This window comes from Lipotes vexillifer, unplaced genomic scaffold, assembly GCF_000442215.2.
Source record: "Lipotes vexillifer unplaced genomic scaffold, Lipotes_vexillifer_v1.1 scaffold263, whole genome shotgun sequence".
Taxonomy (NCBI): domain Eukaryota; kingdom Metazoa; phylum Chordata; class Mammalia; order Artiodactyla; family Lipotidae; genus Lipotes; species Lipotes vexillifer.
In genome coordinates this window covers 3388656-3401703 of record NW_006796752.1, presented here as the reverse complement: position 1 = coordinate 3401703, position 13048 = coordinate 3388656, and the positions used below count along the sequence as shown (strand labels likewise).

The 13048-nt window shown below is 53.9% G+C and overlaps 1 protein-coding gene across 1 annotated transcript in view; it reads right to left on the bottom strand.

Moving 5' to 3' along the window:
• Positions 1 to 4247, bottom strand: part of VWA5B2 (von Willebrand factor A domain containing 5B2) — an 11127-nt gene extending 6880 nt beyond the window's left edge. Inside the window, exons 1-7 of the mRNA XM_007468943.1 lie at positions 4109 to 4247; positions 3854 to 4024; positions 1745 to 1964; positions 1407 to 1564; positions 749 to 880; positions 442 to 566; positions 4 to 40 (exon numbers count right to left, since the gene is read on the bottom strand). Coding sequence (XP_007469005.1) covers positions 4 to 40; positions 442 to 566; positions 749 to 880; positions 1407 to 1564; positions 1745 to 1964; positions 3854 to 4024; positions 4109 to 4247 — 982 coding nt within the window. The remainder of the gene's footprint in view (positions 1 to 3; positions 41 to 441; positions 567 to 748; positions 881 to 1406; positions 1565 to 1744; positions 1965 to 3853; positions 4025 to 4108) is intronic.
• Between the last annotated feature and the right edge of the window lie 8801 nt (positions 4248 to 13048).

Below are 13048 nucleotides of genomic sequence, written 5' to 3'. Positions count from 1 at the left end.
GCAGGATGTCCTTGTGGAAGCGTCGCTGCAGGAACCACACCTGAGCACAGGAGCCCCAAGTCATCCTGGGCCAGGCTGAGTGCAGCTCCGACCTAGGCTGGCAGCAGGACCTAGCCCCGGAGACTTTTTCAATCCAGTCCACCCAGAGGGGGCACCCTTTTGTAGTCATCTGAATAAAAGCGAGGGCAGAGACAAGTGGCTGTCCTCTGCCTAGGTCAGTCCTACCCCCAATCCTCTGAGACACATTCCAGGGACACTTGAGTGGGCCCTCCTGTGAAAATACTCATCAGTCCTCTGGGAGGGTGGTGGCAGCTACTGAGAGCTCCTGCTGAGAGCAGAAGGCCCTGCCCATCCCAACGTAAGCCTGCTCGCCTGCTCCTCCTGCACTAACACAGCCAGAAGTGGGACCAGGGGCCAGGCCAGGACCCCAGGCAGCCATACCTGCCGGTCCCCCTCACTGTCCCTTCGCTGCAGCCTCTGGAAATCCCGGCGGGCCCTCACCTGGGCCTCATATTCTGCTGAGCTCAGGCTGCCGGCCTCCAGCATCAGGTGTGGCTGGTGGGGCTCTGGAGAGAAGCGGACACAGCTCTGTCAGGGAAGTCCCTGTCTCTAGACCCCAACTGCTCAGGCCCACTGTCCTGGGAGAACTTTGCCAGTCCGGCCTCCCTGTACCACCAGGCCCACCCTCACAAATGATGTGGTCCTGAAGCAGGTCAGAGCTGGCCTACTGTGTGTCCCAGTCTCTCACCACTGGGGTGCAGCAGGATCTCCAAGGCCCGGTCGCAGTGGTGGCCCTCTGCCAGTGTGACACAGATGGTGGCTGCAGAGCTGGCATGAGGGGGGGCATCTGCCCGCAGAGCATGAGAGGGGCTCTCCAGGCCTGAGGGATGTAGAGGCAGGGAGAGGTGATGATTGCCCCACCCCAAGCCAGTACTAAGAGCACAGCTATCACCTTCCCAGGCAATAGTGCTAGAGGCCGGGATCATGACTGATTGAGCTCAGCTCTCAGAGTCCAAGCTACGGAGTGGACAAGCGGGGATTTACCTGCTTTCATGGACTGGGAGCAGAATTCCCAGGTGCATCCTGCCTGGCCAAACAGTTCTATATCAACCAACCGCTGATTTAACGTCCTGGTCCACCTCGTGCACAAGAAAACTCAAATTCATCACTTGGACCGGTCTCATTGTAAGCATCTCTCTTCTCATTGGCGAGTGGAGTGGGATATAAATAAATGACACTGACAAACCTAGGGGTGTGTTTGTTGTGTGGAAGTGGCCAGGGGGTGATCCCACTGTGAGACTAGAGGTTCCTAAGGCTTAGGTCCCTGTCTTCTTTTTGTCCTGTGTTCCTCCCATCCCTGAACCTTCAGTTATTTCCCAGTCAGCTATGCTGGGAGGGGCACCCACCTGCGAGCAGGCATGGCCCAGTCACCAGCATCTCGAAGGAGAAGGTGTACGGGGCCGGGCAACGGGCAGGGCCTGAGAACACGTCCAGAGGGGCAGCTGGCTCCTCCCAGGCCGGCCCATCCCCCTCAGGGCTGCCCATTCCGAAGCAGCTGGTGGGGCTGGAAAGGAACACAAGGAGGGTCACTGGGCCACTACCAGGGCCCCTAGCCCCTCTGGCTGATTGGCCTCAGCCCTTCCCCACCCTGCCCATCCCCCGGGGCACCCTGCCAAAGCCCCCTCACCCGCACTAGACCCAGAGAAGCTGAGGGAGGGACGAAGAGAATCACCATAGGCCCAACCTGTCGTCACAGAGCCCCGGAGGCCTGGGGGGCCCCAGCGGGCCTGGCAGGGCCAGAGGGGTGAGCACGGAGGGCAGGGCCACACACAGCACCCCGTCAGGCCTGGAGGGCAGCTCCCGGCTGCTGCGCAGGGTCACTGTCATGGTGCCGGCTGCGGCGATGAGGCCTGTGGGCAGCACCAGTGTGGACCGGGCCTGGGCCAGATCCAAGACAAGATGACCTATGATGAGTGAGGAAAGGGGTCAGAGCGGGCTGGAAGCAGACGAGATGGGGGAATCTGGGGGTATGAGCAGGCACTGAATCAGGGGAGCTTGGGCAAGGAGGATTTTGTGAGGTTTGGAGGGATGCTGGGCTAATGCACTGGTGATGCAGGATGGAGGCATGAGATGAACGATGGTTGAAGGAGACGCAGGTTGATGGTAGAAGGAGCTGGCTGTCATTAGGAAAGGCAGCAGTGACATCACTGCTAACAGAGGGCTGAGGAGGAGAAGGGGGCATGTCCACACCACCCCTAAGGTCCTGGGGGACCCATACCCTCCATCTCTCTTTCTTTACCTGCTCCAGCCTGTTCAACCCTTGGGCCTCATCTTCCTAAAGAACGCTCGCTGACATCTCCCGTAGCCTGGTACTCACCTGCTCACAAATTCCCTGCTCATGAACAGTCATGGACTCCCCACTGCCCACTAGGTGTGGCTCCAGAATTTTCTACCCAAGAGGAATTCAGGAACTGTAACCTATTTGGAAGCTAGCTAGAGGACATTTACATACCAAGCACATCATTTTACTTAGATCTCAGTTTGTTTGGGGACGGGTGGAGTCATGGGCATCACCACTGCTGCTAAAGGGAAAATGGCCAGGTGTATACAGTGATGGTCAAGGCCCTACATGGTCTGGCCCCAGCCTACCTTTACAGCCCTACTTTGCCTCATTTCCCCACAATAATCATTTACCCATTCTTTTGAAAAATACTTGCTGAATAAATGAAGGGAAGAGAAAAATGGAAGGAAAAAAAGGAAGGTAAGAAGGAAGAAAGGGGCTTCCATCCCAGGCAGCTGAGGCTTGGGACAGTCTGATACAGTGAAGAGAGCACAGTGTCAGGTTTTGAGTCTCCACTCTGTGATTTCTAATTCTATCCTTTGGTAACTCTCTTGTTTAGAGGAGCCTTGGTTTCCTCATTTATAAAATGGGGGTCATAATTATGTCAAGGACTGCGGTGAGGAATGAATGAGATGATATACACGAAGCATCCAACGTTTAAGAGACTGCTGCTGTTACTTTTGTCACCTATAAAAGGGGAAAGGAGAACAACACTTGCATTACATACCTCTCTGGATTCATATGAGGTGACATCAGTGACTGGGCTTTGTCAACTGTGAATCACTATAAACATGAGGTATTATATTACCATCACCCAGTATAACTTACTTCGAAACCTTTGCTTACACGATTGCTCCTGCCTGGAGTGCCTTTCCTCTCCTCTCCATATCACTACATCCAACCCTTCCTTTCAGTCAAATGCTGGCTCCACTTCCTTCTGGAATTTTCCTGAGGCCGCAGCCTAGAGCTCACTCTGGCCTCTAACTACCTGCTGGGCTTATGCCAACTCTCAACACCACTGAATTCTGTTCCTCTTCTCACCCAGATGGTAAATCCCATGTGCAGGAATCAAGTGAATGTACAAATAAATAAAGGAATGAAGTGCAAGCCAGAAAACCTAGCAGAGGGGTGGGCTTCCATCCCCTCACCCAGCACTCACTGATCCTCTTTGTGCTACATTTTGTGCCAGATGCTGGGATTCTGGGACTCCGAGATGCCCAAAATCCCATCCCAGGCTCAGGAGCTAAAGCTCCAGAGGGAGAGAGAGACGTGTGGACTGCCTGCCTTGTCTATCTACCTGGCTGCAAACTTCGGGTCAGGCCTGGTTCACATTCCCCCAGCACCTGGCCCACGTCAGGGGCCCAGTCCTCAACTGTGGAATAAAGGGATGAATCAATGAATGAAAAAAACAGTGTCTGGAGGGGGACAGAGAGGGGCGGGATGCAGAGCGGGCGCAGGAACTGAAGTGCGGCTGCTTTCAGGGAGATGGGGCGGGAAGCGCCCTGGACTCACCCTGCGCACAGCGGCGGGGTGTTGAGGCCCCCAGCGCGGGGCCCACCGCGCGGCAGCAGGCGTCCTGCGAGCGGCGCCGGCTCTGCAGCTGGAAGGAGACGCGCCGTCCGGCGGCCTCGGCCTCGAAGCCCGAAACCACTTCGGCCTCGGCCAGCGGGTACACAAACACGCCTGGGGCGGGAGGGGGGCACAGGCGATGTCGGACCTTGCTAGGCTTGCGCTGGCCACCACCCTGTGCCCCTGCCCGGGCCTCACCGTCCACAGGCTGCGGCTGTGGGTTGTGGTAGGTGAGCCGGGCCCGCAGGCTGAGGCAGGGTCCATTGGCGCAGGCCCGAACCCAGGAGTCCGTGAGCGGAAGCGGCGTCCAGCTGGAGGGGCAGTACAGGCCGGGCATGGTGCCTCTGGTGGAGGGGGTGCTCGATGAGGGGTGCGCGGCGTGAGTTCAGGGCGTTCCGCCCCACCCTCCTGAAAGCAGGCGGGGAGGCTCTAACTCCGGCGCTGGGACGCGGACCTGCAGGGGGCGCGAGGCTGAGCCCGGCCCGGCGGACAGGTGGCGAGGGGAGGGAGGCAGCGGGGGTGGCGGGATGGGCATCCTCGCCGGTTACCTGGGAAGCCGGGGCAGAGCGCAGCTCCAGGCAGCACGGGGACCCGGGGAGCGGAGGGTTAATGTTTAACTGGAGCTACGGGCGGCGGTCCCGCCGCGGGCTCCTCTGGGGGCGGAGGGGGGGGGGTAGTGTCGCAGCTGTTCCATCACACCCTCCCGGGCCTCACCGCCACCCTAGTACCTGCCGGGCCCCCGGGGCTCCCCGCGGCTGCCAGCTGTTGGAAGTGGCGCGGGTGAAGAGATGGAAGATGCTCTGGGTGGGGAGCAAGGGTTTAAAGGGCCAGCATCCTTCTGGGTGTCCCCGGCCCAGCAAGGGATAGCAGGGGCGGGGTGGGACGGGGAGCCGAAGGGCCGCAGTCCCTCTTTCTCTCTCGGGCTCCTCAACTGACAGGGGCGCTGAGACGGGCTGCAGGCCGGAGTGGAGGGGATTGGGTTGGGAAGAACGAGCTGGGAAGCGAAAGGAGGGGATCTTACGGAGGCAAGACCCGGAGAGGTGTTGGGCAGAGGGATTAGTTGGCATCCGTCCAGGGCACCTCTCCCCATCCTGGCAGAAGTGATCTGGGATTGGGAAGGGGGGCTGCAGTCGCCGCCGCCCGCACAGCCGAACTGTCTATGGATGCTGCGGGCTGGGTCTGGGGATCGTCCCCCTCCCCTCAGGCAGCCCCAGCCTCACCGTCGCGTCCTCTGCGGAGTTCTGGGCGCCACGACGGGACCAGGATAGGTGGTGCCGCCTCTGCGACCCGGTCCACATTCAGTCTGGACACCTGCCGGGCGCCCGCCGCGACCGCTCTGAGTCCGCCCAGGGGCGTCGGCCCGGTGGGTGCTTGTCCCGCCCCCGCTCGGAAGGCGGCCCCTCCAGCTGGCCTTGGCCCCGCCTGTCGCTGCGGCGGGGCTGCTGCTCCCCGCCCCCTTCGGGCGCGGTACCGCCTCCGCGCCAGCGCCGGCCGCTCCAGCCAGACCAGGCGCCGCAGTGCAGGAACCCGCGTCCTCGTCCCGCGCAGCCCCCCACCAATGCGGGGCGGAGGCCTTCGAGGCCCCACCCTTTCCGTCCTTCAGGAAGTGAGGGGCTCTGCAAGTGCAGCAGAGGGCCTCAGTTTTCAGTCCCCCCACCCCAGCACTGCAGCAACCCCAGCTATCCCGATATTACCCCACCCCTGCCCCCTCACCCCTCACCCCCACAGTGGCTCAGCTTTTCATCACTGCAGTGACCCTCATCCCTGCAGCGAACCCCAGGGCCCCATCACCGTAGGAACCCCGAGCCCCCAAAAAGCCCGACCCTTTCCTGTGCAAAGCGCTACTCACTGCAGAAACCTCCCCCTCCCCCATCCCTGCAGGCCTCAACTGACAGGGGCGCTGAGACGGGCTGCAGGCCGGAGTGGAGGGGATTGGGTTGGGAAGAACGAGCTGGGAAGCGAAAGGAGGGGATCTTACGGAGGCAAGACCCGGAGAGGTGTTGGGCAGAGGGATTAGTTGGCATCCGTCCAGGGCACCTCTCCCCATCCTGGCAGAAGTGATCTGGGATTGGGAAGGGGGGCTGCAGTCGCCGCCGCCCGCACAGCCGAACTGTCTATGGATGCTGCGGGCTGGGTCTGGGGATCGTCCCCCTCCCCTCAGGCAGCCCCAGCCTCACCGTCGCGTCCTCTGCGGAGTTCTGGGCGCCACGACGGGACCAGGATAGGTGGTGCCGCCTCTGCGACCCGGTCCACATTCAGTCTGGACACCTGCCGGGCGCCCGCCGCGACCGCTCTGAGTCCGCCCAGGGGCGTCGGCCCGGTGGGTGCTTGTCCCGCCCCCGCTCGGAAGGCGGCCCCTCCAGCTGGCCTTGGCCCCGCCTGTCGCTGCGGCGGGGCTGCTGCTCCCCGCCCCCTTCGGGCGCGGTACCGCCTCCGCGCCAGCGCCGGCCGCTCCAGCCAGACCAGGCGCCGCAGTGCAGGAACCCGCGTCCTCGTCCCGCGCAGCCCCCCACCAATGCGGGGCGGAGGCCTTCGAGGCCCCACCCTTTCCGTCCTTCAGGAAGTGAGGGGCTCTGCAAGTGCAGCAGAGGGCCTCAGTTTTCAGTCCCCCCACCCCAGCACTGCAGCAACCCCAGCTATCCCGATATTACCCCACCCCTGCCCCCTCACCCCTCACCCCCACAGTGGCTCAGCTTTTCATCACTGCAGTGACCCTCATCCCTGCAGCGAACCCCAGGGCCCCATCACCGTAGGAACCCCGAGCCCCCAAAAAGCCCGACCCTTTCCTGTGCAAAGCGCTACTCACTGCAGAAACCTCCCCCTCCCCCATCCCTGCAGGTGTCTTCAGCTCGTGTGATCGCTTCCGTGACCACTCACTCCAAGCCGGGAATCCCCATCACTGAAGGAGTCCTCCCCCCTCCAACAGCCAACCTTCCCACCACTGCTGTGCCATCTCCCCACTTTTTCTGGGGATGGGGAGGGTAGGCAGGATTGCCCTCTCAAGCTATAACTTCTGGGTACCTTCACTTGCCCAGCACCTTGGAGTGAGGCCTTTCGGCCTGCAGAGCCTTCTGGTGGCTGCAGACTGCCGCCATCGTAGCAGTGACCCCTCACCCCGTCACTGAAGCACCCTGTAGCAGAAAACATCCCTGCCTGTTACCAGGTTCCTTTGTTACTGGCTGAAATTTCATGCACTTGACAGTGTTATGCTGCAAAAGATTAGGGAAGTCGGTAAAATCTTCCCCAGGATCCCTGAGGGAGAGTCTGGGAGCCCTGGGAAAGTGACCGTGTTGGGGGTCACCCATGCAAGCTTTCTTGGAGAGGCCACACTCAGATTCTGCCAAGAGAGCTTGAGGAGAGCTGGGAGTGGGGGGCAGCCAGTAGGGAGTGGGCTTCAAGTCAGGCTCAGGGTTCTCACCCCTCCCCATTTACTGTATCCTGATTCCAGTTACTATCTCCATGCTGGTCCCAGCGGGGGATCCCCTGCCTCCTTGAGCACCTGAACCCTCCACTCCAGCCCTTTCCCTTGCTCAAACCACTTAGCGTGGTGGAGATAGCTTGGCCTTTTCCCAGGGAACTTCATGGGTGGAAATGCACAGGGATGATACAGGGGGCATAGCCACCATCACAATGATCCAGCTCATGGGGAGCTCCAGCTAAGTCCCAGCCTGTTCTTTTTTTTTTTTAATTAAAAAAAATTTTTTAAAATTTTTTTGGCTGCGTTGGGTCTTCATTGCTGCATGTGGGCTTTCTCTAGTTGTGGCGACCAGGGTCTACTCAGTTATGGTACACCGGCTTCTCATTGCGATGGCTCCTCTTGTTGCGGAGTTCAGGCTCTAGGCTCATGGGCTTCAGTGGTTGTGGCTCACGGGCTTAGTTGCTCTGCGGCATGTGGGATCTTCCTAGAGCAGGGATCAAACCCCGTGTTCCCTGCATTGGCAGGCAGATTCTTAACCACTGCGCCACCAGGGAAGTCCCCAGCCCTGTTCTTTTCACACTGTCTGAGCCCTGGTTCCATTGACCCCTCTCCTCCCTTCTCTGCTGAGCCCTCCCCCAGCCTCATTCAGAGTGAACATTCCTCTAACAGGCTTGGGGAGAAAGAGTAGATGGTGAGTGGGTGGATGGGCCCTCCAGGTGCTCCAGGTCTCCGGACAGGGCCATCCCTGGCCCACGAAAGTCCAAGCAGCGACCACCTCCCCATGGGTGTTTTGTGCTCTGCCCCTTCTGCAAATGAGCCAGGAGCTACCTGTACAAATACGAAGCTGCAAGGAGCAGTCATTAAAGGGCCTCAAACACACGGAAATAGAAAAAGAGGTCCTTGTCTTGGGTGCTGAGGAGGGCTTGGATGTAAAACAGTGTCCCAGGAAGATGGTTTCTTGGTCAGAGACTAGACAACACATTGGTAGAAGCCAAGCTTTCCTGGGAAGCTAGACCAGCACTGAGATCCTGCTGGGAAGGCTGTCTAAGATAGGTCATCAGCTTGGCCGGAGGTGTAAAGCATTCTGCAGGATGGGGCAGGGCAGTGCAGGCTGCCTGGCTCTGGGGAGGAGGGGGGTTCTGTGGAGGGGCTCTGAGGCCCAGCTGGGAGGCACTTGGGTGGTGGGGCTGCAGCATGGCAGGCAGCTGAGGGCTGGAAGGGGCAGCACAGACCCAGAGGGTCCCAGAACCAGATTTCAGGAGGTAGAGGAGATCCTAGGCAGGGCTAAGGAATGGCCTGGAGGCTGAGTGCTCTGCTATGTGCCAGGCATAGGGGAGGGCATGAGGAATATAGAGCTACAAAGGCATAACCTCTGTCCTTAAAGGCTCACACTCTGATGAAGAAGGCAAACACACAGTTACAGTAGGCTAGGATGACGGCTGCGTTACAGGGATATCATGGATATTATAAAAGCTTTTAACTGAGACCTTTTAGGAGGGGTACCTAACCTGGTGGTTGAAGGGTGGTACCATTTAAGTGGAGTCCTAAATGGGAGTTAAGCAGTAAAGAGGAAGATGTTTCAAGCAGAGGGATCAGCTCGTCAAAAAATGAAGAGCTAGAGGGACTAAGGAAAGGCTAAGTAGGTGTGCATTTGTTTTTTTCTCTTAGTTAATATTTGTCAAGCACTTACTGTTGGCCAGGCACTGCACTAAGCATGTATCACCTCCTTTAATGATTAAAATAGCCCAAGAGACAAGCACTATTATTATCTTACAGGTGAGGAAATCAAAGGCCAGACAAGGTAAATAAGTTGCTCATGATAAGCTAGTAAAGTGGTAGAGCCAGGATGTTGAACTCAGATGATCTACCTTCAGAACCCTTGAACCTTTGTTTTTAAACTACTACCATAGACAATAAAATTTCGTTAATGTTTATTTCCTGGTTTATTTCTTTTTGATTTTCCCTAAATCTCTTTTTTTTTCTGAATCTTTTTAAAAATTGAGGGGCTTTCCTGGTGGTCCAGTGGTTAAGATTCCATGCTTCCACTGCAGGGGGCACAGGTTCGATCCCTGGTTGGGGAGCTTAGATCCTGCAAGCTGCACAGCACGGCCATAAAAAAAAAAAAATTATAAATAAATAAATAAATAGAGATATAATTGATGTATACCAATATATTAGTTTTAGGTGTATAATATAATGATTTGATATATGTATATATTGTGAAATGATTACCACAGTAAGTTTAGCTAATATCCAATTAAATTTCCTAAATCTCTTAATATACCTCCTTTTGAAAATTCCCATCAGTCTTGGCTGACCTCAAAAAAAAGGGACAGGTGGGGCTTCCCTGGTGGCGCAGTGGTTGAGAGTACGCCTGCTGATGCAGGGGACACGGGTTCGTGCCCCGGTCTGGGACGATCCCACATGTCGCGGAGCGGGTAGGCCCGTGAGCCATGGTCGCTGAGCCTGCGCGTCCAGAGCCTGTGCTCCGCAATGGGGGAGGCCACAGCGGTGAGAGGCCCACGTACCGCAAAAAAAAAAAAAAAAAAAAAAAAAGGGGACAGGTGGAGAAACAGGTGGAGAGTGGGAGACCTAGTGCCAAGCCAGCGGGCAAAGATGGGAGCTGGTGGGGCCCAGGCAGGGAATGGGACAGGACAGGTGGTTGATTCTAGAGCCCACATTTACCTCTTGAGCCAGTGAGAGCCCCTGGGAGTGACTCTCTTTCTATCACAGGCCCTGGCACACAGTAGGTGCCCAATAAATGTTGGCTGACTCAGTTACAGGGATGATGTGAGAAAACTCACTGGCTCTGTTAGTGGAATAGACCCTATTTTCTAATCTCTGTGTGGAGCAGGCCGCTGGGCCACTGAGGTCCCTGTCCAGGATACCTCTCACCTTGGCCACCACCAACCTAGCCTGTAGGTTGCTTCTCCTCTGATCTGGCCCAGGACGGAGGACTGAACTTGTCCCCCCCAGGTCAGGAGAACACTGTCCAGGTCAGGGCCAAAAATGTCAACAACCTTTATCAAGGGTGGTGGTATAGGGGTGGGGACAGGGTAAACCTAAAGGGAAAGGGCCTCAGAAAATGACATTCAGCCGTGTCACTTGTTGCAAAACACAACTCAGTTGTCTTCTGCTTGTGGGTTGCCTCCCTGCCTTTGGGACCAGTGGTTGTGTTTCCCCAAGCCTCAGAAGCATCTACACACTCATATTTGAGCTCCAGGAGAATTAGGCCTAGAGAAAGAGTTTTACCTCCTGCCTGTCTCAAGCTCAGTATCCAAAATTCCCAGCCCCATGTGAAGCCCAAATTGGAAGATGGCTTAGTTCATTAGTATTCGGTCAATAAATATTTCTTGTTGTATGTGCTGGGTGGAAGCCACAGCAGGAAACAAGACAGTGGCAGATCCTTCCCCTCCTGAAAGACATCAAACATACATCAACATACAATTAATTTGTAAACTTCTGATTCAGAAATAATTTCAAAATGTGTACAAAAATTGGAAGATTAGCATTTTTTAAAACTAATTTGTTGTCCTGAACCATAGATTGTTCACATCGTGCCTCTTTACCCGTAAATACTTCAATGTATGTTTCTTAAGAACAGGGACATGGGACTTTTCTGGTGGCACAGGGGATAAGACTCCATGCTCCCAGTGCAGGGGGCCTGGGTTTGACCCTCGTCAGGGAACTAGATCCCACATGCATGCCGCAACTAAGAGTTCACATGCCACAGCTAAGGAGCCCACGTGCTGCAACTCAGGAGCCCGCCTGCACCAACTAAGACCTGGTGCAACCAAATAAATAAATAAATATTTTTAAAAACAAACAAACAAACAAAACAGAACAAGGACACACTCTTACATAAACACAGAATAGTTGTCAAATTCTGGAAACTTAACATTGAAACAATTCCATTATCTAAACCACAGTCAGTATTCCAATTTCACTAACTGTTGCAAAAATGTTCTTCATAAATACTCCCCCTCCCCCACCCAATCCAGGATCACACATTGCATTTAGATGATAGTTCATATCATGTGTCAACTTGAAGGGTGGGTTTGGATGAGATTAACATTTAAGTTAGTTAACTGTTAGTAAGCAGACTACCCTCCATAATGTGGGTGGGCCTCATCCAATCAGTTGAAGGCCTGAATAGAATAAAAAGACTGGTCTCTCCAGCAAGAGGGGATTCTCTAACAGACTGCCTTCAGATTTTGCCTGAACTATCACAGATAATGTTGCCAGATTTGTTCATTGTAATGCTACTATTTTTCTTTCTGTAATTAAATAAGTAAGTACTTTTGTAGATTGTTTGATTCTATGTAACTATCCTAATCTTCATCAAAATCTTACCTACAAGTTTTAGCCTCCATTAATGTCCCAGTTAATATTTTATGTCAGTTTTATTGAGGTATAATTTACATTACCATTTTTATTGTGGTAAAATATGCATACATAAAATTTACCATTGCAACTAGTGAAAGAATTCAGCAAGGTAGCCAGATATAAGATCAATCTTCAAAAATCAATAGCATATCTCTACACCAGCTGTAACCAAGTAGAAAATGCAATAAAAAAGATGCTTTCACAATGATGACGAAAACTATAAAGTATCTAAGAATCTACTTAAGATCACATGAGACCTCTATGAAGAAAACTTTAAAGCTCAAAGGACACAGAAAACGATCAAAACAACTAGAAAGATACTCCATTGTCGTAGATGGAATGGCTAAAAAACTAACAATGTTAATTTTTCACAGTTAATCTGTACATTCAGTGCAATCCCAATTAAAATCCATGAGGATTTTCTAAAGTGTAATAAACTTACTCCACTATATATACAGAGACAGTTTCAAAATTAGCAAAGTCAAAATTCAAAGTTTCAAAATTAGCAAAATATATAAAGAGAAGGAAGAGTGGGGCTTACCTTATCAGATATCAAGACATGCTACAAGACTACAGTAATCAAAAGAGTATGGTAGGGCTTCCCTGGTGGCACAGTGGTTGAGAGTCCGCCTGCCGATGCAGGGGACACGGGTTCGTGCCCCGGTCCGGGAAGATCCCACATGCCGTGGAGCAGCTGGGCCCGTGAGCCATGGCCGCTGAGCCTGTGCGTCCGGAGCCTGTGCTCCGCAACGGGAGAGGCCACAACGGTGAGAGGCCCGTGTACAAAAAAAAAAGAAAAAAAAAGAGTATGGTAGTGTTACAAGAACAAATTGGGAATTCCCTGGTGGTCCAGTGGTTAGGACCTCGGCATGGGTTCCATCCCTTGTTGGGGAACTAAGATCCCGCAAGCCTTGCAGCATGGCCAAAACAAAACAACAAACAAACAAAAAGAACAAGTAGATCAATAGAGAACCTGACTCATGTATGATATGATATAAATGAGAACATAACATGCAACAAATGTGGCACCACCATCACTGAGAAAAGGGTAGCTTGTTTGGTAGATAGTGTTAGAAAAACTGGTTCATTATGTAAAGAAAGGTGAAAAAACATATTCTTATACAACAACACATACATAGTGAATTCTACAGGATTCAACCTAAATAAGAAAAACAAAACTATACAATGACTAGAGAAAACAATGTTGCAAAAAATCTCTGTTACCTAAGGGTGATGGGGAAGGACTCCAACATTTTAAAAGAACAAATCACTGTTGCAAAACACTGATGACTTTGATATTATAAAAATTAAGTATTTATTCTCCACAAGATTCT